The 21,438-nt window shown below is 34.5% G+C and overlaps 5 protein-coding genes across 7 annotated transcripts; 3 read left to right on the top strand and 2 right to left on the bottom strand.

The window, feature by feature from the left end:
- Positions 1 to 1,012: 1,012 nt before the first annotated feature.
- Positions 1,013 to 6,086, top strand: LOC106127744 (succinate--hydroxymethylglutarate CoA-transferase-like). The gene is made up of 6 exons (XM_013325972.1): positions 1,013 to 1,481; positions 1,796 to 1,973; positions 2,092 to 2,860; positions 3,850 to 4,015; positions 4,216 to 4,403; positions 4,850 to 6,086. Exons 1-6 carry the CDS (start codon positions 1,145 to 1,147, stop codon positions 4,946 to 4,948), a joined length of 1,737 nt encoding a protein of 578 aa, XP_013181426.1. The 5' UTR covers positions 1,013 to 1,144; the 3' UTR covers positions 4,949 to 6,086.
- Positions 6,087 to 6,502: 416 nt separating this feature from the next.
- LOC106127501 (serine/arginine repetitive matrix protein 2) lies at positions 6,503 to 11,465 on the bottom strand. 3 transcript variants are annotated; one of them, XM_013325584.1, is made up of 12 exons: positions 11,203 to 11,465; positions 10,847 to 11,096; positions 10,466 to 10,537; positions 10,241 to 10,354; positions 9,490 to 9,550; positions 9,104 to 9,178; positions 8,954 to 9,020; positions 8,778 to 8,879; positions 8,571 to 8,701; positions 8,122 to 8,436; positions 7,590 to 7,949; positions 6,503 to 7,501 (listed from the first exon to the last, which is right to left on the bottom strand). In XM_013325584.1, the coding sequence occupies exons 1-12, from the start codon at positions 11,404 to 11,406 to the stop codon at positions 7,486 to 7,488; spliced, it is 1,767 nt and encodes a 588-aa protein (XP_013181038.1). In that variant the 5' UTR covers positions 11,407 to 11,465; the 3' UTR covers positions 6,503 to 7,485. The 3 variants fall into 3 exon arrangements, with proteins under 3 accessions (XP_013181038.1, XP_013181037.1, XP_013181036.1); XM_013325583.1 differs by having other exon boundaries at positions 8,954 to 9,017; positions 10,787 to 11,096; XM_013325582.1 differs by having other exon boundaries at positions 10,787 to 11,096.
- Positions 11,466 to 11,694: 229 nt separating this feature from the next.
- On the top strand, positions 11,695 to 12,736 carry Gar1 (Gar1 ribonucleoprotein). The gene has a single exon (XM_013325597.1). It carries the CDS (start codon positions 11,840 to 11,842, stop codon positions 12,506 to 12,508), a length of 669 nt encoding a protein of 222 aa, XP_013181051.1. The 5' UTR covers positions 11,695 to 11,839; the 3' UTR covers positions 12,509 to 12,736.
- Positions 12,737 to 13,486: 750 nt separating this feature from the next.
- EMC5 (ER membrane protein complex subunit 5) lies at positions 13,487 to 14,432 on the bottom strand. Its single transcript, NM_001312542.1, is given in 3 exon segments — positions 13,487 to 13,818; positions 14,063 to 14,115; positions 14,194 to 14,432. Coding segments are annotated over 3 exon segments (354 nt in total). The 5' UTR covers positions 14,273 to 14,432; the 3' UTR covers positions 13,487 to 13,596.
- Positions 14,433 to 14,775: 343 nt separating this feature from the next.
- On the top strand, positions 14,776 to 20,571 carry LOC106127775 (sodium/potassium-transporting ATPase subunit beta-2). Its single transcript, XM_013326010.1, has 6 exons — positions 14,776 to 15,025; positions 16,048 to 16,305; positions 16,666 to 16,846; positions 17,693 to 17,804; positions 18,449 to 18,617; positions 19,280 to 20,571. The coding sequence occupies exons 1-6, from the start codon at positions 14,890 to 14,892 to the stop codon at positions 19,381 to 19,383; spliced, it is 960 nt and encodes a 319-aa protein (XP_013181464.1). The 5' UTR covers positions 14,776 to 14,889; the 3' UTR covers positions 19,384 to 20,571.
- Positions 20,572 to 21,438: the final 867 nt, after the last annotated feature.

Raw genomic sequence — 21,438 nt, forward strand, 5'->3', positions numbered from 1 at the left:
ACTCTTTATACATATATTCCTGGAAAATCTCCAAAATTTCTCACCGTCACGAAGTACTTTTTTTGTGCGATGAGTAAATAATGAAAACTTGCGGATGGAAAACTATCATCAGAATTTAGTTTATTATAGTTTTCTGTGAATATTATTACCTCAGACTAAGGTCATTGTCGTCTTTAAATTTCATCTCTTTTAATAAGGGTTTTAAATTATTAACATTTACTGTCTTAATTGAGATTTATTTAAACAACATTCTAAGCATTTTTTTAAATACCATAAAGGCACATCTCTATTTTGTAGTGATAAAAAACCGTTGTTCTTCTTTAGCATATATTTGAAAAGCGATGCACTGAGCATAATGTTAATGAGGGCAGTGTATTTCCAATCAGGCATTGCAAAACATCGTACATCATATGTCATACAAGGGTAAGAGGGTAAGATTGGTGTCCACGGAATATTTCTAGTGTTGAGAATAATTCCTTTGTGACTTTACACGTAACACCAACGTAACACATTCATCTAGGTTCTTTAACTCATCGTCGCTATACCCTCTATCAAACCGGTTCTTCAATTAATATTTTTAAAAATATTAATCCTATAATATTGCTTTAATTTTATAACAGCACACAAGCACTCAAATACAGTTTTTTTTTCAATATACGCAATAATTTTTTAAAAACAAAAACATCATTTTAAAATATATTTTAACCGGACAACACTTTTAGCCATTGCCAAAAATTGACATTTAGCAAAAACAAAAAACTTGACAGTTTTGTTGTGTCAAACGTGTGTCATCTATAAATAAAAATAGATAAGCTAATTATTTCTAAATCGTGACTAGATACTTAGGTTAAAAACCGTCTTAAGACGTGAGTATAATGTGAAAACACTTAACAAACAAACACTTATTTGATGGGCGATCGCCAGAGGACGATTCAAGCTGAGGAGATGGCTACGACGAGCACTGCGGTAACAACGGTCTCCTCGCAAATACAAGAGGTAATATAATAGTGTAGATGTAAACACGACCTTATCTTCTATGTTTGATGTGTTATTACCACGATACGGCAAACTAACTTCAGGTTTAGATAACCGGTAGGCGCTCGAAGCGTCCATAGGTTGTTTTGTTCTGTACATCGTAATCATAATGGGACCTACAAAAAAATTTGGCGCGTACATTTTAAAACCTAGTTTTCGTATTATTGAATTATTAGCACCTTTTCAAAGACGAAGTTATTCATCTAAACCGGCGGGCTTACTCAGCGATGTTAATGTGTTAGACCTAACGCGGGTAATCGCCGGCCCTTTCTGTACTATGACTCTTGGCGACTTGGGCGCGAACGTAATAAAAGTAGAGAGCTTAGATGGTGATGAGGCAAGAAAATGGGGACCACCATTTCTAAAAGGCAACAAGGATTCCTTTTATTTTATGGCAGTTAATAGAAATAAGAAAAGCATATGTGTTAATTTCAAATCTGATGAGGGTAAGTAAAGTTTCCATTTATTTGTATTTAAAAGTAATTTTTTTTTCTTAGCAAAGTTGATGACGAGTCATAGTAATTGCATTATAATTTGTCTCCTATTTATGTGTAATTAATTATAGTTCATGCTGTTACCCCATTTTTGTAATAACTATACTTGTTTTAAGTACACAAATTATGTCATCAGCTCACTATATGTCTACATTGAGGACTTTGGAGCTTACCCTAAGATTAGCTTAATAAAATATAACTGGGTGAAATCTTTTGCAACTATCAGGCTTTCCCGACGATGTATATTAATAATTGTTTATTTTCAGGTAAAAATTTAATGTATGATTTAGCTAGGAAATGTGATGTGTTGGTGGAAAATTTTGTGCCAGGCAAGTTGGACCAACTTGGAGTGGGTTACGATGACCTGAGCAAAGTAAATCCTAAGCTTATATACTGCGCTATAACTGGTTTTGGTCCAACTGGACCCTATGCAAAGAAACCAGGGTAAGTTTTTGGTATAAAGTTTCAGTATTATCACCATATAGATTTTGTGGTACTTTAGTTGTTTGACCTGAATTGTTATATTTTTTTTTACAAAAAATATAATTTATATGCATTTCAGTTATGATGTAATAGCAGCCGCAATGGGTGGACTACTTAACACAACTGGAGAGCAGAATGGTAACCCAGTGAAGCCTGGTGTTGCCATCACAGATATAACTACAGGCTTACATGCATTCGGAGCTATAATGACAGCCTTGTATTATCGGAACAATACTGGCAGAGGACAAAAGATAGATTGTAATCTGCTATCCACTCAAATATCAAGTATGATTAATGTTGCGAATATATATTTGAACTGCGGTATTGAGCCAAAACGTTGGGGAACAGCTCACGCTAACATTGTACCGTATCAAGCATTTAAAACTAAAGATGGAGAAATTGTTATAGGTACAGGATCAAATGCACAGTTTACAGATCTTTGTAAACTAATTAATAAAGAAGATTTAATAAATGATAAAAGATTTTTAGACAATTCTGTGAGAGTACAAAATAGAGAGGAATTAATTAAAATTATCAGCAATGTTATTATAACAAAAACAAAGAAGGAATGGGCGGTGATATTTAAAAATGCTTCATTTCCCAACGGACCAGTGAATACAATGAAAGATGTGTTTGAAGATGAGCATGTGAAAGCAATAGAACTTGTTAAAGAACTGCCACATCCGGATGCGGGGTCTGTGAAAGTAGTTGGACCCCCCACTGTGTATAGTGCAGGGGGTAACTGCGCCCGTACTGCACCCCCTACTTTGGGACAGCACACAAGGGATGTGTTGGCAAACTTTCTTGGATACCATGAAACTAAAATAAATGCTCTCTTTGAAGGAAAGGTCATCAGATAAATTTCATCACAATGATGTTTATTTGAGATATATAAAGATAAAATAACATATCTTACTGTAGAGCAAAGTAAATACCTAATGGTATAAAGTAATGTTTTTTATCAAATCATGTTTGCCTTTATTTGTAATATTGAGATAAAATAAAGATATGATTGCATTAAATAAACACATCAATAAATACAGCATTTTTTTTTCTTGGTTTGTTGTGTTCGACATACTCAAAAATACTTTTGTATGTTATATTGTCATTATAGAATAAGTTGAAGCTATAAATATAGAGATAAGCATTAATAGGAGGTAAATGATGAGACAAACTATGTCTTACATAATATTTTATCTCAGATATCAGTGACATATACATCTTTAGATAAATGTCGCATCTACATTTAAAAAATTATTATTTTTTTATACAATGTTTTTTCTCAAATTTAAATGGAAAAAGACGAAGACTATTTTCTTCCATCTTTTCAGTCAATTATTTTCAATAAATTAATTTTCCAAACTTTTAATTCCAAATATGATTAAGGGTCTGCAGTTCCTCTTGTGTTACGGTTGTCCATCAATGATCACCTCGGTGTTTCCACTGTTTGCTTATAAAAGCAATAGAATTAACACAATATAAAGTTATTGATATCTCTAAACATATACTAAACAATTAGGCCAATGACGTAATATAATTGTATAACTGATGAGGTAATCAGATTGAAAACTCATAATTAATGTCTTAAAAATATAACAAAAAATGTACTTATATTTATAAAAAAGTACTAAATATGTGTAAACTAGAATAAAAGATGCCACCTGAAATGCAGGATAAAGCAGAAAATAATTACATATCTTCACTTATTACTGTTCTTCTATAGGATTAAATACTATTTTACATAAAGATTGCTGTCGCGTAGTGGAAAAAGAGTCTAAGTGTTGCAGTTAATGACTAGGAGTTGCCACAGCGATGTAGAGAGTAATTGTATGCATAGTTTTACATATTTATTTTATATAGGTATGCTTATACCCGTTTTCAGGCGAGCGTGGAGCCAGTGACTGTCATCACCCTGCGGCCGACACGCACCGCACCGCGCAAGAAGGTCGGCTGGACGGAGGACACAGTCGACAATGAACATATGAACAAGAAGAAGTCCAAATGTAAGCAACGCTGACACGAATTTATTAGAATTTCAGTATGTGCCTGTGCCACTTTCAATAGTGACGTACCAATTTCATTTCTATCCTTCCCTGGAGTGCCATTCAACAGTCAGTCAGTCTTCTATGTTTTTCAAAATCTAGCTCTTGTAAAAATTAGTATAAGTCACAGTAGCCGTACTAAAGTATTTATGTTTACACAGGTTGTTGCATTTACGAGAAGCCGCGCCGCTTCGACGAGTCGGAGTCTGAGAGCAGCGAGGACGAGTGCGAGCATTGCTTCGGCCACGTGGAGCGTCGCCACAAGCACCGCGCGCCCGGACACGCCCACGACGCCACGGTCGCCATGGCTACCACCACCACCACCACCACCACCACCGCAGAGGTACAGGTGAGCTTGTACTCGTTGTCTCGCTCCCACGATGTGGAGTTAATGTTGGTACAAGGTTTCCCATTGCAGATGCAGAAAAGTTATCGCACTGGTTTACTGGAATAATAATTTACGAACCGACTCTTATAATGGTTTTATTTGGGAAATATTAGTAGATTTTTATAAATTTACTATTTCTTGGATCATTTCAACTAAGCTCTATGCTTGTGCACGGATATGGTATACGACAATAGTCGAATGTCGGGATTCGAACTCCCGACCTCGTGGTCGGATATCCGTACACTTAACCATTAGGCTGTTGACTTTAAGTCATCGTACGTCGTCATCGTTGGCATCGTACATTTGAAATGTATTTAGTAATCTCACTTAAGAGCGAGATAGAAACAATCGCTACTTCTCTCTCACGATATGGAAGATATATATTTTTATTTGTGTTTTGTATCCAGAAGGAATCAGAGCCGAGTGTGGCGGTGACGCTGCACCAGTCAGAGGAGTCCCCCGCGCCCCCCTCACCTCCCGCACCCCCCACTCCGCCCGCCAGTTAGACTGACGAGGTCGACAACCACCCTACTCTACAAATTCCTTATTTTATTTCGTCGTAAGGGAAATATTTCTCATTTTAGACTCGTTTAGTTAGGTTATAAAATTTACTTTATAAGTTTCCTCAACAATTACATTATATAACATTGTTTTATAAAGTGAATACGTACAAGTTAATAAAAAAACATAATGTCCTTTTTCTCAATAGCCATTTACTATTACAGAGACGATTATTTAGCTGAAATACCACAGTATGATACAAACTAACAATAATTACTGAAATTATTTTATTTATTTTACTAATAGCTATTCGCTTATTATTATAAAAAGCTGTAATTGTTAATGCACTCCATCATATGAATATATTCAATTCTATAATATTCTTTATTATTAAAGTTGTTTCAAAATTTTATTATATTAATATTTAACAATTTCTAAGTTCCTTTTTACTTTGTGAAAAAATTGAAATAAAATATTTTACTATAATTACATAAAAGCCTTGTACTTTGTTAAAAAAATATATGAATATAAAAATTCACAGTATTATATATTTATTACTATATTTTGATCTTTTTCATAGATTTTTATGGATTGTAAGATAAATGGAGGATGTAGACAGGGATTATAAATGGTTTTGCCTTACAAATGACTTTGATGTCTTGTTGTATGTTTAAGAAACAAAGTAAATGTTGAAAAATAATTTTAATAAAGAAAATAAAATACAATTATAATATATGTGAAAGAAAATAAGTTTATTATAAAGTTGTCTGTGTGGGAATTCATCAAACTATTGTATTATTATACTAAAAAAACAATATTAAGATTCTTCGGAGAGATAAAAGGTTGAATATGATAAACTGGCTCATCATCCACCTGCCCTTATCCCTATCGAGGGTCGGCACAGTATGTACTCCTCCTCCATACATCTCTATCAGCCGTCATATCCCAGTCTACCCCCCTTAAATTGGATAATTTATTAAAGAAAAATAATATAAATTGTCCAAAATACTTTTTGCATCAAAACCAATGAGACGGTGTTTGATAAAATTGAATATTTTTAATCTCCCTAAATGATTGTTGTTGATAAATGTATGCGTACATATATAATTAATTTTACTTACATTAAAATGTAAATTATGAATATTTATGTTGTTTCATTTTTGTGGCTAAACAAACATATATACAAATAAACAGTACCTATTTAAGACCTACATGCACTATCTCGTGTAACATAGGTCCCTACCACAGAAAGCAAAGTCCTTAGAAATTATAAATGTTTTTGGATTAATAAATATTTATTTATTCAATTAGTGTGCCAATGTGTTTTTCTAGACTATGTTCATGCAGCTGTCCCGGAGATTCCTTCAGACATCCATCCAAATAATCACATTTATATTAGTAAGATTTATTTTTGTAATTATAAAACTATCGTGAAACTTACCAAGAGAAACATAATTAAAAAAAATCGTAATCTATTTTAATAATAATATGATAACATACACTACACAATACAAATAATTATATATAACATGAAAATTGTTAAATTATGAGATTAAATTAAATCCATTAAGTGAATGCCTGAGACTTCACAAATACAATAATCATATTAGATTTTTTACAACAAATAAATGCAAAACTTGTCTATCAGTCTTACAGGAAACATACATATTTTTAATCTAAATATCGTACTGCCAGCTAAGAAACATATAAAACCTATAAAGACATAGAAAATTACATAAAATAAAAAAAAATACAAGGCAATAGACCGACAAAAATATCTGACCCGGTCGGCATAAATCTAACTATGATAGCTCACTAGCGCCCCCCTGACAATTGTAAAGTAGCTGTCTTGTTATGGTTCTTTTGTCATTTTCTTTACCCATATAGGTTTGCTTTGCTTTATTTTCCAAAACTAACTGCGACAGCCTCTCATCGGGCCAAATAAGCGTGTTTGACTATATACTATAAGGATTTTGTCACACTTTTTGAAGTTGACAAGGGATCGTTAGTGAGCTATCATAGTTTACCTTTGCCCATCGAGTCAGATAAGAGTCGATCTATAATATTATTATAATAAAACTTATAAATAATTAGAAATACTTAGTATGCATTATAAAAAGAGATATTTAAAGAGATAAAGTATCTCTTCGTCTACTTTTACAAATATATAAATAAATCATTCAGTTTTAAATAACCATAAAACAACGTTCAGTCAGTTCATTAATAATAAGTACATACATTTAGAAACCAACGATGACGTGGATCATGACGTCACAGTTCAATCAATATGACAGGTGACACTTCAATTGACACATGTCGTTGTCTCTGATTTATCAAAGACAATGACAGGGAGGAGAAAACACAAAACTACAACAATAATTGTCAAATAATTAACGACTGACAATAATTTAACATAGTAACAGATTACGTAAATATATGTGTAAAATTCCTCGACATACAATCTTTATAAAGACATACACATTCAAACATACAACATACATATGAGTAGATATTTTGTCGCAGCAAATATCTCGCTTTTTGATCACCTTCGTAGTTTTCTGGAAAAAAAAAGTATAATTGTAGATTTACCTCCTACCTTCAAGATGTCACGTACTGGAAATAAAAAAATAAATAATATTAACATACCTATTGAGGGGTTTCTCTCTATACACGACTTGTTTCCTCGGTCTTCTGGAGCGTCCCTCCTGTCTCTCGACGCCGCCGTCACTCTCCGGCGTCACGCTGCGACTGTTGTCACGTCTAGTCTCGTCAGTGTCACGCCGAGAGGCGCTGGTGTCTCTGCGAGAGGTGGTGGTGTCTCGGCGGGAGGCGGCGGTGTCTCGAGGCTTGTTGGTGTCTCTGCGCGTGGCGTGCGTGTGCGTGTGTGTGTGTGTGGCGAGGTCGCTGTCAGTGTCGCGCGAGGTGTCGGAGAGTTGTCGCGCGCTGTTGTGTCTGCGGCGCGGCGGCTGCACCTCGCCAGACCCGCATGCCGTTGTGTTTGTCTCTCTGGTAATAATAATACATTTAGTATAAACTGTACTCAACCTTATTCTCATCGCAATAAGGTCCTTGTTGCTTGAATTCGTTGCGGGAATTTTCACGTAAATAATTTTTCTTCAAAAAGAGAAAACATGTTTAAAGTGAATGTTTCCGCAGTGCAAACGTTCTGAGTACTTACGACACGATGATGACGCGTGCGTCAGTGGCGCCGTTGGGGCTGGGCGCGTCAAACCGCGATAAATCCTTTGTCGAGTCGATGACGACCTTGGGGCGGACTTTCATCTGCAGGATGGGCGAGAGGACATCATCCTCGGGTTGGTCCTGCGCCGGCGCTGGCGCACTTTTACCCGGCTTCTGGTGAAGTGACTGCAGGATCGGAGACGGCCGGGGTGACGAGTGGAGCTTCATCTTCTTAGGTGGCGATGAGCTTGAGAATTCCTCGTCGTCGAATTTCATCTTCGCGACTACAACTTTGAGCACTCGCTTGTTGATACTGTGACAAGTAAATAAAATAATTTAATTAATATTTATATAATTTCCGTATGGTCAAATTGACCATGTAATTAAACAAAACAGTACATTTACAGAACTTTCTAGGACATTCTGAAATATTTAGTGGTGACGCACCTGTTCCTGCGCGAGGGAGGTTGGTGCGGAGAGGAGGTGCGCTTGCGGCGGCGCACGGTGGGGGTGAAGGCACCCCCCGCCGCGCCCCCCGCACCCGCCGCACCCCCCACGACCGGCGACACCTCATTCATCTGTTTATAATTGTTATTTATTTTACCAAATTGCACTAGAAAATAAACTTAATTATTTAAAAATAAAATATGTAACCTGTTGCTTGTGTACTGCTGACGTGGATGCGCTGTTCTCCACCTCTTGCTGTTCAGTGGTGGAGTCCGGCTCCAGGGTGACGCGGCTCTCAGCCCCATTTGTCTACGCACAGATTATTAAAATGAAGTCAGGATACAACCAGCAACAGCAAACACTACAGATTGATTGCTACATACCTGAGTATCCTGATGAACATCAAGCAACCAACTCGGACCCTCCAGTGGGTTGTCTGTACAACTTCTGCTAAAAAAACAATATTGGAATGTCATTGTTATTTACAAATTGAACGTTTTAAATATGATTTAGTTGCATTGAAATTTGAATACCTTGCAGTTGCGGGTGACTGTGTCCGGTCACCACTCACTTGTTCCTCCTCTTCAATTACCGTTTCCAGCAATTGCCTGACAAAAGATGAATATAACATTTTTATCCATGAGTTGTATAATTTACAGCATCACCAGGAAAATAGAAAACCTGTCAGGGGGCGCCACAATCTCCTTCATTATATCACTTTATATCAATATGCAAAGAAATTGGAACTAAATTTTTCCACAATACTCTGAGGTGTATTAACTAGTCAAGTTATATATTTCTAAGATCCCAAAATGAGCCCGGACTAGTTATAAGGTTTAATAAAATTTAAGGTCACATAATCTATGTTCAATGTAGGTCTATGCATTTCATACTAATATTTCTACATACAAATACTTACGGACTCATGAATGCAGCGTTATTGTCATTCTGTGATTCCTCTAATTCTTGCTCAGCACTGTCTGAAAATAAAATACAAATTTGTCAAACAGTATTACTATGTTTTATTATTATATGCTGAAAATCTCATTCCCCCTCACAGTCCCAAGATCTAACTTGGATACAAATAAAGGCAATGAGTTAACATTTCGTAGAGAAATTAAAAAAGATTGTTAGACAACTCGAGGCCTGACAATAAAAAAACTTAAGACAGTGTTTCAACTCTGTTACCGCACGCTAATATTAGACATTACCAAAAATCTTAATTATTGATATATGATTACACATAGGCTTCCGAATAAATATCAAAGCTCTTAAACTGGAAACAGTTTTAGTGATATTTTAAGCGTAAAACGCACTCTTTAAAAAAACAGTAGAAGTCGCACGCGACTCGATCTGCACTGTATTAAAAAAAAACTTAATTAGTAGCCTTTGTGTTCCTCCAGACTATGCTCTACATCAGTGGTTCCCAAACTTATTTTGTCTACTGCCTACTTTGAGAATAAATACTTTTTTAGCGCCCATATTTTCATATTTATAATATTAGTAAGATGGACATCTATCAATCAGTGACTGTAAAAAGGTTAAAACATGTGTTTTACTAAACAGTGGCTAACTGTATAAGAGCAATGCAGTCAGAGTTTAAAGACTCTCTTTCAAGGCATTACAAAGTTGTGGATTTTGGCTAACATTTAACTTTATAAGCAATGTACCATCCAATCCCAGATCTTCAGTACTGTTTTCAATATTGTTAGCCTCATCTTCCTCCTCCTCCTGATTGCCCATCAGTTCTGCTGCATCTATCCTTGTCAGAGGTATGTACACATCTGTAATCATTAAGTTACATGCAAGAAATATAATTCAAGCAATCAAACAAAATTTGATTAAATTCAATTGATTCATTTTAATTTATTCAAGTCAATAAACTTAATTAATACCTTGTAAGACATGCATGGGCACTGCTCGCTCTGTGACATTGCGGTTTTGCTGGTTAGGACTTCTATTTGTAGCTGAAATATAAGGCACTTAAATCATGATACAAAAATAATGGGTAAGTAATCATGAAATACACCAAAAATATAAAATTAGTATTATACAATTATATTTAATTTACATTAAACAAAATACCATCATACTTTGATACAAATATATGCTACTGTTTACATGAGTTACAATCTACTCTGGAGAGATAAAAATGCAAAGTTCACTGTGTCAATAAAACTGCATCCCTATGTAATAAACAAACAACTTTATCTTACATGAAGTGCTACTATTGAGCAAAGTGCGGCTAAGTGAAACCACAGGCTGGATGGACTGACCACCAATCAGCAGTGGGGGAACTCTGTTCACCCTCTCCCTCTCAGCAGCAACCGGAGTCCCGCTAAGCATGCTCCAGCGCGGAGATGACGCGTCCAGCTCTTGTCTATCGCGCATATATGTTTTAGCCAATTCCATAGTTCTAGCGACAGCATTGGACGCTTGCACCAAATGAGTGAGTGTCTCCTGAATCGCATCTTGGAGTGCCGCGTCCAGTTGCCTTATTTGAGCTGCACCACCACTACGAATTCTCTGTAAACATTTCACTGAGGTCACACAGTTTTCCTAATGTTCGAGAGCGATAAATAGGCAATTCATACAAACTCAGTATCTTTCTAATAAACACTAACAAACTTACGTTTAATTTTAATTTTAATTCGTTTCGTTCTCGTATGAGATTCAATTTTTCTCTATCTCTTTGCGCTGCCGCAATTTTCGACTCCTCTAAAGCCTTCGCTAGTTCTACATTTCTCTTTTTAAGTTCTTCTACGTCTTCATTTTTGTCAGACATAGTATTATGGATATTTAAGTAATTTTTTAAGAATAAATGGTACTCTAACATATTATTCTAACAAGCAACTTCGGTCGATTTCCGATTTTAAATTGAAGTTTGACAGTTGACATCAAGTTGACACCTTGTTATTGACATTTTACTACTTCGGTTTTATTCACAGAATAGATCAGAATATTACAAAAGTAAAAAGATCGAAGTTTCCTTAACAGCTTGTGCACTGAATATTAATATCTTTGTATCAGTAACCCGTTTTTTAAACATTTTAGTTGAAAGAGTTATTTTCATAAAATGAAAGGTTGAAAATCATTCAAACGCTCACAATTTCGAAATAAAAAAAGTGTCAAAAGCGTGGCTGTAAGGTGTCAGTACTATTGCTTTGTTGTGCAGCGTAACAAAAAAACACTTAAGTCAAAAACGCGTGTGATGAAAACATTAGTTCTTTTAGGTTATTTTTGGTAAATTACAACTTTTATTGTTAGAAATGTCGTTTCGCGGGAGAGGAGGCGGTGGCGGGCGAGGTGGTTTTGGTGGGCGCGGAGGAGGACGTGGCGGGAGAGGTCGTGGCGGTGGCGGTGGAGGCGGCTTCAGACAACAGGACTTCGGGCCGCCGGAGACGGTCATTCCCCTGGGCCACTATGGCTGGACTGTTCAAGATGATTTAGTATGTAAAGTGGATATAGAGGACGTTCCGTATTTCAATGCCCCTATTTACCTAGAAAACAAGGAACAGATAGGAAAAATAGACGAGATATTTGGAAACTTAAGGGATTATTACGTTTCCGTGAAACTCGGGGAGAATATAAAGGCGAAGAGTTTTAAAGATGGGCAGCAGTTTTACATTGATCCCGCAAAGTTGTTGCCGCTAAAGAGGTTCCTTCCGCAGCCCCCGGGTGCTAAGAGAGGCGTGGGACGGGGTGGTCCCCGCGGTGGTCGTGGAGGAGGCTTTAATAGGGGAGGCGGAGGTTTCAACCGCGGCGGTGGCGGCGGTCGGGGCGGCGGCGGGTTTGGCCGTGGCGGCGGTGGCGGTGGCTTTGGCCGTGGCGGCGGTGGCGGAGGATTCGGCCGCGGAGGCGGTGGCGGAGGATTCGGCCGCGGAGGCGGAGGTGGGCGCGGGGGTGGTGGCTTCAGAGGTGGGCGCGGCAGATACTGAGTGATAGTGATAAGTGTTAAATATATTAAGACTTTCAATGGTAAAATATTCAATCAAGTTTGTGTCAGGACAATTCCAATGTACAGTAGACCCGCAGTAATCTAAAACACTTTGCCTTATAACCAGGGGCCAGATAACTGTGAGTCAACTGTATTTACAAATACAAGTGTATTACATAAATAATTTTTTTTTGAAACAATGTCATTCATCTCATAAAATGTGTTTTTCAAAATGTTATATTAATAAGTTAATTATTATAAGGTGCTATTTATATTATGTAAAAAAGACATGTGTAAATAAAACCTTTGTATTAATATGAAACAATACAGAAATTAGATTCAAGGAATATGTAGCACCTAACACAGTAGTAATGGATGAAATAAAAATTGTATAAGTGTAATTTGTGTTGACACAATATTGTATTTGACTATTTTCCTTAAATATAAGAATAATTTCTATTAAAAGTTTTTTGTATTACTCTCACCTTATCCCTACTACCTAGCTACAATTACATCAGGTGCTTTCAATAGACCTCGTAACTAAAAATCATGACATAACACTTCTTAACCAGATTGTACATGTATTTTCCTACATAAGAGAATATTGAAAGGAATCAAGCAGTTCATATTTTATTACTGGTAACTACATCAAATTTGTACTAATCTTTATTATAGATGTTGCAGGCACAACAAGTTAAATTGTTGAAAGGTCGGCAAAAAATATTAAAAATGTAGAACAGGATTGTAATAAGGTATTTTGTACTTATCACCAGACAAATTGCTGCATGACATATTGCCACTCGATACCTATCATCTGTTATGTTCTAAAATGTTCTCTCGTATGGAATCAGGTGTTTCTTTCATTCATATACATTAAAAAAAAAAGACATATTTTTTTTAAATAATTTATAACGACAATTTTACCATACTTATTCTACATTGTATTTTTAATGTGATGATAGAATTAACTAAAAAAAGATTTTTTTTCCATAGACAATATTTCCCTTTTTCATAATTATTTAGATTTATCTATTTTTGGTGCAAATCAATGTAAAACAGATTAAAAATGCAAATTAACTATTATTTCAATTATTCTAAATTGTCTAAATCACTTTTACTTGGACTGGGTACATAATTGCAAGCTAAAGCTCTTCCTCTATGGTTAAATATGTAGAAAGATGGCAGGTTCCGTTGTGTCTCCCATTTCGTGTTGTTTAATTCCGCTGCAGCAGGTATTTCTCTGAGATTGCCTGCTACATTCAGTACTCCCCACATTACAGCAAATAAACTCAATACTGCTTGGAGTACAATCTGTAAATTGAACAATCATTTGTTTAAATCTACAAGGTCACAGAGGAGTTGAGTTGTGGTCGATTTAAACCCAAAAACAGAAATATTTCAGAAGTTCTGAGTTATTATCTTCTTCTTATTCTAAACTTCTTGACTATTTTAATAGAATCATATTCTTTCTAGACACAAGAGGAGTCAATTTGTAATTTCAATACAATTATTGTGTACCTCTGTAATTTTGAATAAAACCTATAAATAAACTTACATCTAAAGGTAAAGTCGTAAACTCCTGTGAAGTGATCCTTAAGTAAGTACGATCTGTAACACAAACATTTTAATTAAAAAATGACTTAGTAAAAGTTAAATCAAATATAAGTAATAAGCGTTAGATCTTACGCTGCGCTGCTGAGAATGCGGAATGAAATAAAGAAATGAATCCAACTAGTACAATAATCCTGTGAATCGATGAGTCCATGTTTTGAAGTCACAGTTATTTATATTTCTATTAAAATCTTATACTTAGAAAACTTTTCTAAATGTAATTAAATTATAATGTTTTGCGGACTCCAAGAAATGAAAAATTATTTAATTATTTAATAGAATTATATTGGAATTGTTAATGTGAAATTTACTATAATTAAAGCTAAGGGACAGGATGACTTGACACTTGACAATAATATGACAGTGACATTTAAATATCAGTATTGGAGGCATATTATAAACCTGTAAATAATCAATGAAAAATTAGTTTGTTTCAGGCCTAAGCCTAAATTTTAATAAATTCGCTGTAGGTGTTTAGTACATTTCAAAATTTTCTAAAGATTTGAACCAAACATTTAGGGATTTAGGATACAATACGTGTATTGCAAAAAGACATTGGTCGGAATTTATGATCTGTGGTTAGGTAATTTCATTTGAATCTTTTACTCTATTATCAATCTCCATCTTCATCATTATTTGTCATTATTCATTCAATATTTCACTACTCTCTGGTCATCAACAAACGGAAACTGTGGTGCGGTGTTGTGAAACGGCCACTTTTATTTTGATAAATTTAAATTAATTGGAAACTAATATTGATATTAGTTAATAATGCCCCGTAATCCTAAGTTAGAAGAATTCGAAATCGAAACAAAACCGACAAGGTCTATTAGAAGAGGAAATGTTTCTAATTTCTTTTATGATTCGAATACAGGCGCTTTTTTGGGAAGGACGGCTGAAAGTTGGGGTAAGTTTTCAATTTATGTTTGTTTTTCAATTACGATACTAAGTGATCATTCAATATTTGCAATAATTTCATATAGTTTAATTCAAATAGTTGTTTACAAGGAACATAAACTTGCTTATTTTGAGGGCGTGGCTATTTTGGCTGTTATTGTTGATGATAAAACAGGATATCAAAGATTTCTTATTGTATTTTTAAGTGAGAAGTAGAAATGTTGCTAACACCACTAAATGTCTCAGCAACCATTAAATAGCTACAAAATAAAAAGCAATAGACAGAATTTATTTATTACCCAAAATCAAAATAATTGTTACTGTAACTTGGTATGGTACTGTCGGACAAACAATATGTTTTACCCCTTAAATGAATATTACAGAAAATGTTTTATTGTTTTTATTATCAAACAATTAAAAACAGGTACTTTCTCCAAAAAAATAATAGTATAATAGTTTTATTTCATAAAATCGATAATCAATTTTACTTCCTAAAATTTGCAGCAACTGATTAAAAATAAAGTAAAATTGATTATTTTTTATAAACTTTTGCTTGAAGAAGTTTTCTAAAAATGGCAAAGATTGTTCTTAAACTTTTGATATTCATGTTGCAGTATATTCATCTTTTACTTTGTATTTTGATGTAAACAATTTCGCCTAATTTGGGGAAGCCCTATAATCCTGTTAATGATTTATAATTGAGACATCATGAGGTCAAACAAATCACTTAGTGAGCTGCTGCTTTTAATCCCAAGAAGTCATACAATAGCTAGGTCAAAAGAATGTTTAGTTTTCCATGTCATAATTACTATTAACTTTACAAAAAATTCAAGTTGTAATCCAATTAATGTAAAATTATGATCCAATATTTATTTTACAGTAAATAAAAAATAATACAATGCACAATTCAGGGCCAATACAAGAATAATATAATGCTTTTAAATTTTCATACACATAAATATATTTTTTTTCAATAAAATGTCTTTATCTTGATTTAAATCAATAATTTTTAATATTACATATTTGTTTCAGGTAAAATCATATTATTTTACATAATATTCTATGCAGTGCTGGGGGCTCTCTTCATGATATGCATGGTAACATTCAAGGAACAATTTATCAACCCTCGCGTGCCACGGCTGCAGCAGGACCGGGGCCTGATTGGCACCAGCCCGGGTCTCGGCTTCCGACCCCTGCCACCTGATGTCAGGAGCACCCTAATCTGGTACAAAGGCACCAGCTATGAGAGCTACAAGTATTGGGAGGATGAACTTATTGAGTTCTTGAAAGGTGAATAACTGATTCTTTACAACTGTTAACTATTTGGTGAACTATGTAATGTTGTATATTGATTTCAAGAGAAAAAACGGCTTTGCCATCCTTAACTTTGCCTACATTTAGTTAAACCAATAAACACTGGAATTGTATCGTAAATATTTAATTGAGATCCTTAGAAAGTATTAAAATGAAACTTGTAACTTTGCCTTCTAACTTGACATTTTAACATTTTATGGCATGCAATTGGCCAATTGTAAACAATTAGGGAAGCCAATCGGTTAGTGCCAACTATCTCTAGATAACATATTGATCTATTGATCTGGAAGTTTTCTAAGAATATTGTAGGCTAAAATAATTTATTTTTAATGGTAGTGTACAAGATGAAAGGCCAGACTGCGGGTGCTGGTCAAAACATCTTCAACTGCGGTTTCCGGAGTCCGCCGCCGCCGGGTAAGGTGTGCGATGTCGACATCCGTGCCTGGGAGCCCTGCATCGAGGAGAACCATTTCTCTTTCCACAAGTCTTCGCCGTGCATCTTTTTAAAGTTGAACAGGTAAGACAATTTTTTATACTCGCATCCTGTGGTTCTTATCCGCTTTTTACCTGTTAAGGGGTAATCAACATACGGTCTTTGAATAAGAGAGAGATGATTGTAACTTTGTTTTTACTGTTGGAAACATATTTTAGCATGGCTCCAAATTTTTGTGACGAAATGTTTTTGATTGTTGCATGCACTTGTACTTTAGTAGTATGTTTCTCTAAGTTTCTCCCTTCGAGGCCTCTACCGTTGGTTTCTGAGATCCAAAATCACCGTTTAAAACATATTGCTATCTCTGTTTTGTCAAAGTTGAAAGACGGGAATTAAGATGTTTTATACCGACATTTTAGTTTTAGAAACCCACGGTTACTGTGGTAGTTAGTTTTTCAAGTAAATGTGCTATTTGCTAGTTTATGATGAGATGTAGAGGTGGGCGGGGTGCGAGGGGGCGGGCATGGTGCGTGCGTGATTCGTAAATACAAATGCAATAGTACAGTACGAGGGATGCCGTACTTGTGTTAATCTGTTGATATCCTGCTGACAAATCACTTTTATATGTTTTATGTAGGTTTTCATTAGATTATTATAAAGTTACTTATGTATATCCAGTTGCTAATTTTATATAGATACATAATGTAAGAGAGTTCTATTTTATTTCAATTTGTTTGATAGAAATGCGTTTTTTGATTAATTTGCTTTTTATTTCTAATGAAAATCATTTACTGGTGGTGCGGGATTAATTCTTTGTCTCATTCTCTCAAAAAAAAAAAACATTATAGGTTTTCGGCAATGCAATTTCACGTTAAGCTGACCAAACATTTTAAAAGTATTGAAAATGTATGAGAATTGTATGTATGTTAGGATCTACGGATGGCGGCCGGAGTTCTACAACGACACAGCGAACCTGCCGCACGACATGCCGCATCATCTGCAGACTCACATCAGGAACCTCACACAGTACAATAGAGACTACGTGAGTATACACTGTACCACATCTAAACATCATCGTCACCTCACTACACGTCGCCACCCTAAGCCAAGGGTAATTAGGTCATAGTCAACCACACTGGCCAAGTGCAGGTTGGTTGACTTCACACATATCTTTGAATCTCTTTGTAGATATGTGCAGGTTGCATCACGATGTTTTCTTTCACCGTAAGAACGTCGGATAAATGTACATATGTAAATAGGAAATCGAAAAACACATTGGTACATGGCAGGAAACCTGGACCTGAAGATTGCAAGTCAATTGCTTAACCCCTCAGCCATTGACGCTGTAAACATACACGTAGTAAAGACAAGTTACGTCAAACCAAATGTTAATGTGAACGACTTTTCTTACTATTGCTATGAATGTAAAATCTGTACAAAAAGACAATATTCCTAAAGAAAATGTCTTGGACGACTTCCTCACGCCAATAACTCGGCTCGAAGAGACATCACTCACAGAAATATATCGTGGACCCTTGGACTTTTGCTTATCCAGGTTTGACTGTATTTTCACCTAAAATATGATAAAGAAATGTGTCTACTAAGAAGTTATAATTACAGATTGTTTACAATAAATTTATTATGAAGCTAGGTGTCACTAATAAAGAGAATATTGTAAATTTTCAGGCGAACATGGTGTGGGTGTCGTGCGAGGGGGAGACTCCGGCTGACAAGGAGAACATCGGCGTGGTGCGCTATCTGCCCTACGCCGGCTTCCCCGGGTACTTCTACCCTTACATGAACGCTGAGGGATATCTCAGCCCCCTGGTCGCCGTGCATCTCGTCAGGCCCAAAAGTAAATACATCTCTTATCATTTGTGAATATATATATAAGCATTACATGACTCAACATCGGGTGCACCAAAAGCCAGTTCCTCCGGCACTGATCTCTATACATGGCTAGTTATAATACAATTGCTTGGAAATGATAGCTTTTGCTTCCTTCCGATTTAAACGCACCTCTTTTAATGTTACGTGAAAGTTAATTCTATCTGTATTAGTTTGAATTCAATCCACTGCTAAAAGTCAATACCATCAACGTCAAATGACGAAAGTAAAACACAAAATACAATGTTAGCGTTCTCCGGTGTAATACCACGACCACACAGAACACACGTCTCAACTATTTCTGCCAGAACCAAATTATAGTCCACTACCCCTTCCTACGTTTTTCTGACAAGGAAAACAAAATATCTTTTGTCTGTATCCTAAGTAGGCAATGTCGCTGCAATTTTTCAACTTTAGGTAAAAATAGTAAACAATTAATAGGCCATGTGTTCCTGCAGACTATGTTATACATCTATACCAAATTTGTGCGAGATCCATGCAGCCCTTCTGCAGGTACCTTCCTACAAACATACATACATTCATCCAATTGCGTTTATAACATTAGTTCGATTTTAGATAAGGGAAATTGATTAGGTTTGAGATATAGATGAATTGTTTGTTTTGTTCCAGCTGGTAGAGTTATAAACATAGAATGTCGCGCGTGGGCGAGGAACATCAAGTACGACAGGCGGGAGAAGCTGGGTGTCGTACATTTTGAGGTTATGATAGAATAATGTTCACTCTACTGGGTACTGTCGACTATTTCATTCATTTCATTTTATTGTAAGAAAAATTATGATGTATGATTTTTGTCTTAAAATCTCAGTGTAACTATATAATTTATCGATTAAGAAGTCATAAGAAAATAAATAAAAACTAGTGATTAAAGCAATTTTTGCGAAGGATTCTCGCTTTTACAATTGACCCTCGTATGAGCGAGAAACCTCTTTAAGGAGTCATTTTTGAATAATGATTTAACTGTAAATCATGAATATACCACCGTTTCGTAGATATCATGATGAAATACCATAGAGAATCTCTATGTTTTTTTTTGTGTTAATCAAAAGACTATGTTGTGGTCCAAATTTAACTTTATATGAAATATTTTGCTAAAAAATAGCAATTACTTCGAAAAAAGCGAAACAATTTAAAAAATGTTTAAAAAATATAATTCTATTCTTAATTACATTCCATATCATATACTAAATATTGTATGTGATAATTGTACGCCGTCCACTAATAAATTAATCTCATTATTTTTACAATTGTGAGGAAAATGACATTTTTCTTCATTCCTCTATGATATCTACACTTGTTTTTTATAATATCTTGTATTCCATGTACTTTACTGTACCGTCCGTTTATTTATAGACATAGTCTGTAGTCTACTATATGCTTGTTTTTATATTACCAAATAAAATACATAATCACTTATATAAAAATAAAATATGTTAAACCAGATATAATATTTGAGCTTCATATAGAAAGTTACATGTTGATTTTTTTTTGATTTTATGATTTTAATAATTGTAATTGAGATCTGTTTAGAAATTCGCGGACGAAATTGGTCATTTTTAGGGTTCCGTACTTAAAAAGGGAAAAATCGGAAACCTGATAGGATCACTTTGTTGTCCGTCCGTCTGTCTGTCAATACCCTTTTTTTTATAAATGTATTAACGAAAACTGCCAATTAGGCCAATTTTACGATAAAAATCTCTTAGATATAATTTTTTTTACATTTTGAGATAATGATTAATTTTAAAAAATGCATTTAAGTTATGACATTTATTAATTTACTTTATTTGATTTTTTATTGTGCTTGTGATGTTTTCTCCGTCCTCTTAGGTACATTTTTGACAATTATATTTTTTTAAGACTGACTGACTGACAGTTTGATAAAATTTTTACAAAATTGACATTTTTATTTTATTGAAATTAATATGAAATCATGGATCATGTAAAAAATATTTTTTTTTTAATTTTTTAGTATCGGTATGTTTTTTATATTTTACTGTCTACATAACTTTACATTATGTATTTCGGTTGTATCCGTCCATGTGTATTTAATATGTGAAGGTTACACAGTATGTTATTTTTAAGTGGAATCTCGAATTATGGCAATAATTCTATTATAAATCAATAACCAGTAAGAGATACGTAGAAATAAGCTACGTATATTTTTTGACATACATTTATTCTCTTATATATCTTATATTATATATAAATCTATTATTATGTCATCAAGTTAGTTTTTTATTTTGATCATGACCTTGTATATGTTTTGTTTTTTTTTTCTTATTTTTTTTTGTGGGTTTATGATAGTTGAATCCGTCCGCTGCAGCAGATATTATTTTATATAGAATTAATACAAAAAATGTATTTTATAATGAATGTAATGTAATGTGTGCCTCTAATATTGTTTAAACTAGATTAGTTAAAATAAAATAATTTCCATGAAAATGCTTGTTTTTTTTTAAACTATTAAACATCACTCAGTGAAAGAGACTTCTTAGAGCCAAAGTTACTTAAGGCGTTAGGGGGCACAAAATATACTGATTTTTTTTTTAATTATTTTTTGAAGTCTTCAATTGAATTTGTAGCATTAAACCTTTTTTTGTGCATGAAACTTTAAAAAAATTACATGTACCTACAATATACATCCTGTATATTATCTAGGACAATGGATATGTGGGTAAGTACTTTTTATTAACTATCGGTTTTAACCAGTTTGATGTTTGGTTTAATTAAACGAGCGTATGTACATAAGAAATATTGCGTGTTTGTTCACT

This window comes from Papilio xuthus, unplaced genomic scaffold, assembly GCF_000836235.2.
Source record: "Papilio xuthus unplaced genomic scaffold, Pxut_1.1 DF824655.1, whole genome shotgun sequence".
NCBI lineage: Eukaryota > Metazoa > Arthropoda > Insecta > Lepidoptera > Papilionidae > Papilio > Papilio xuthus.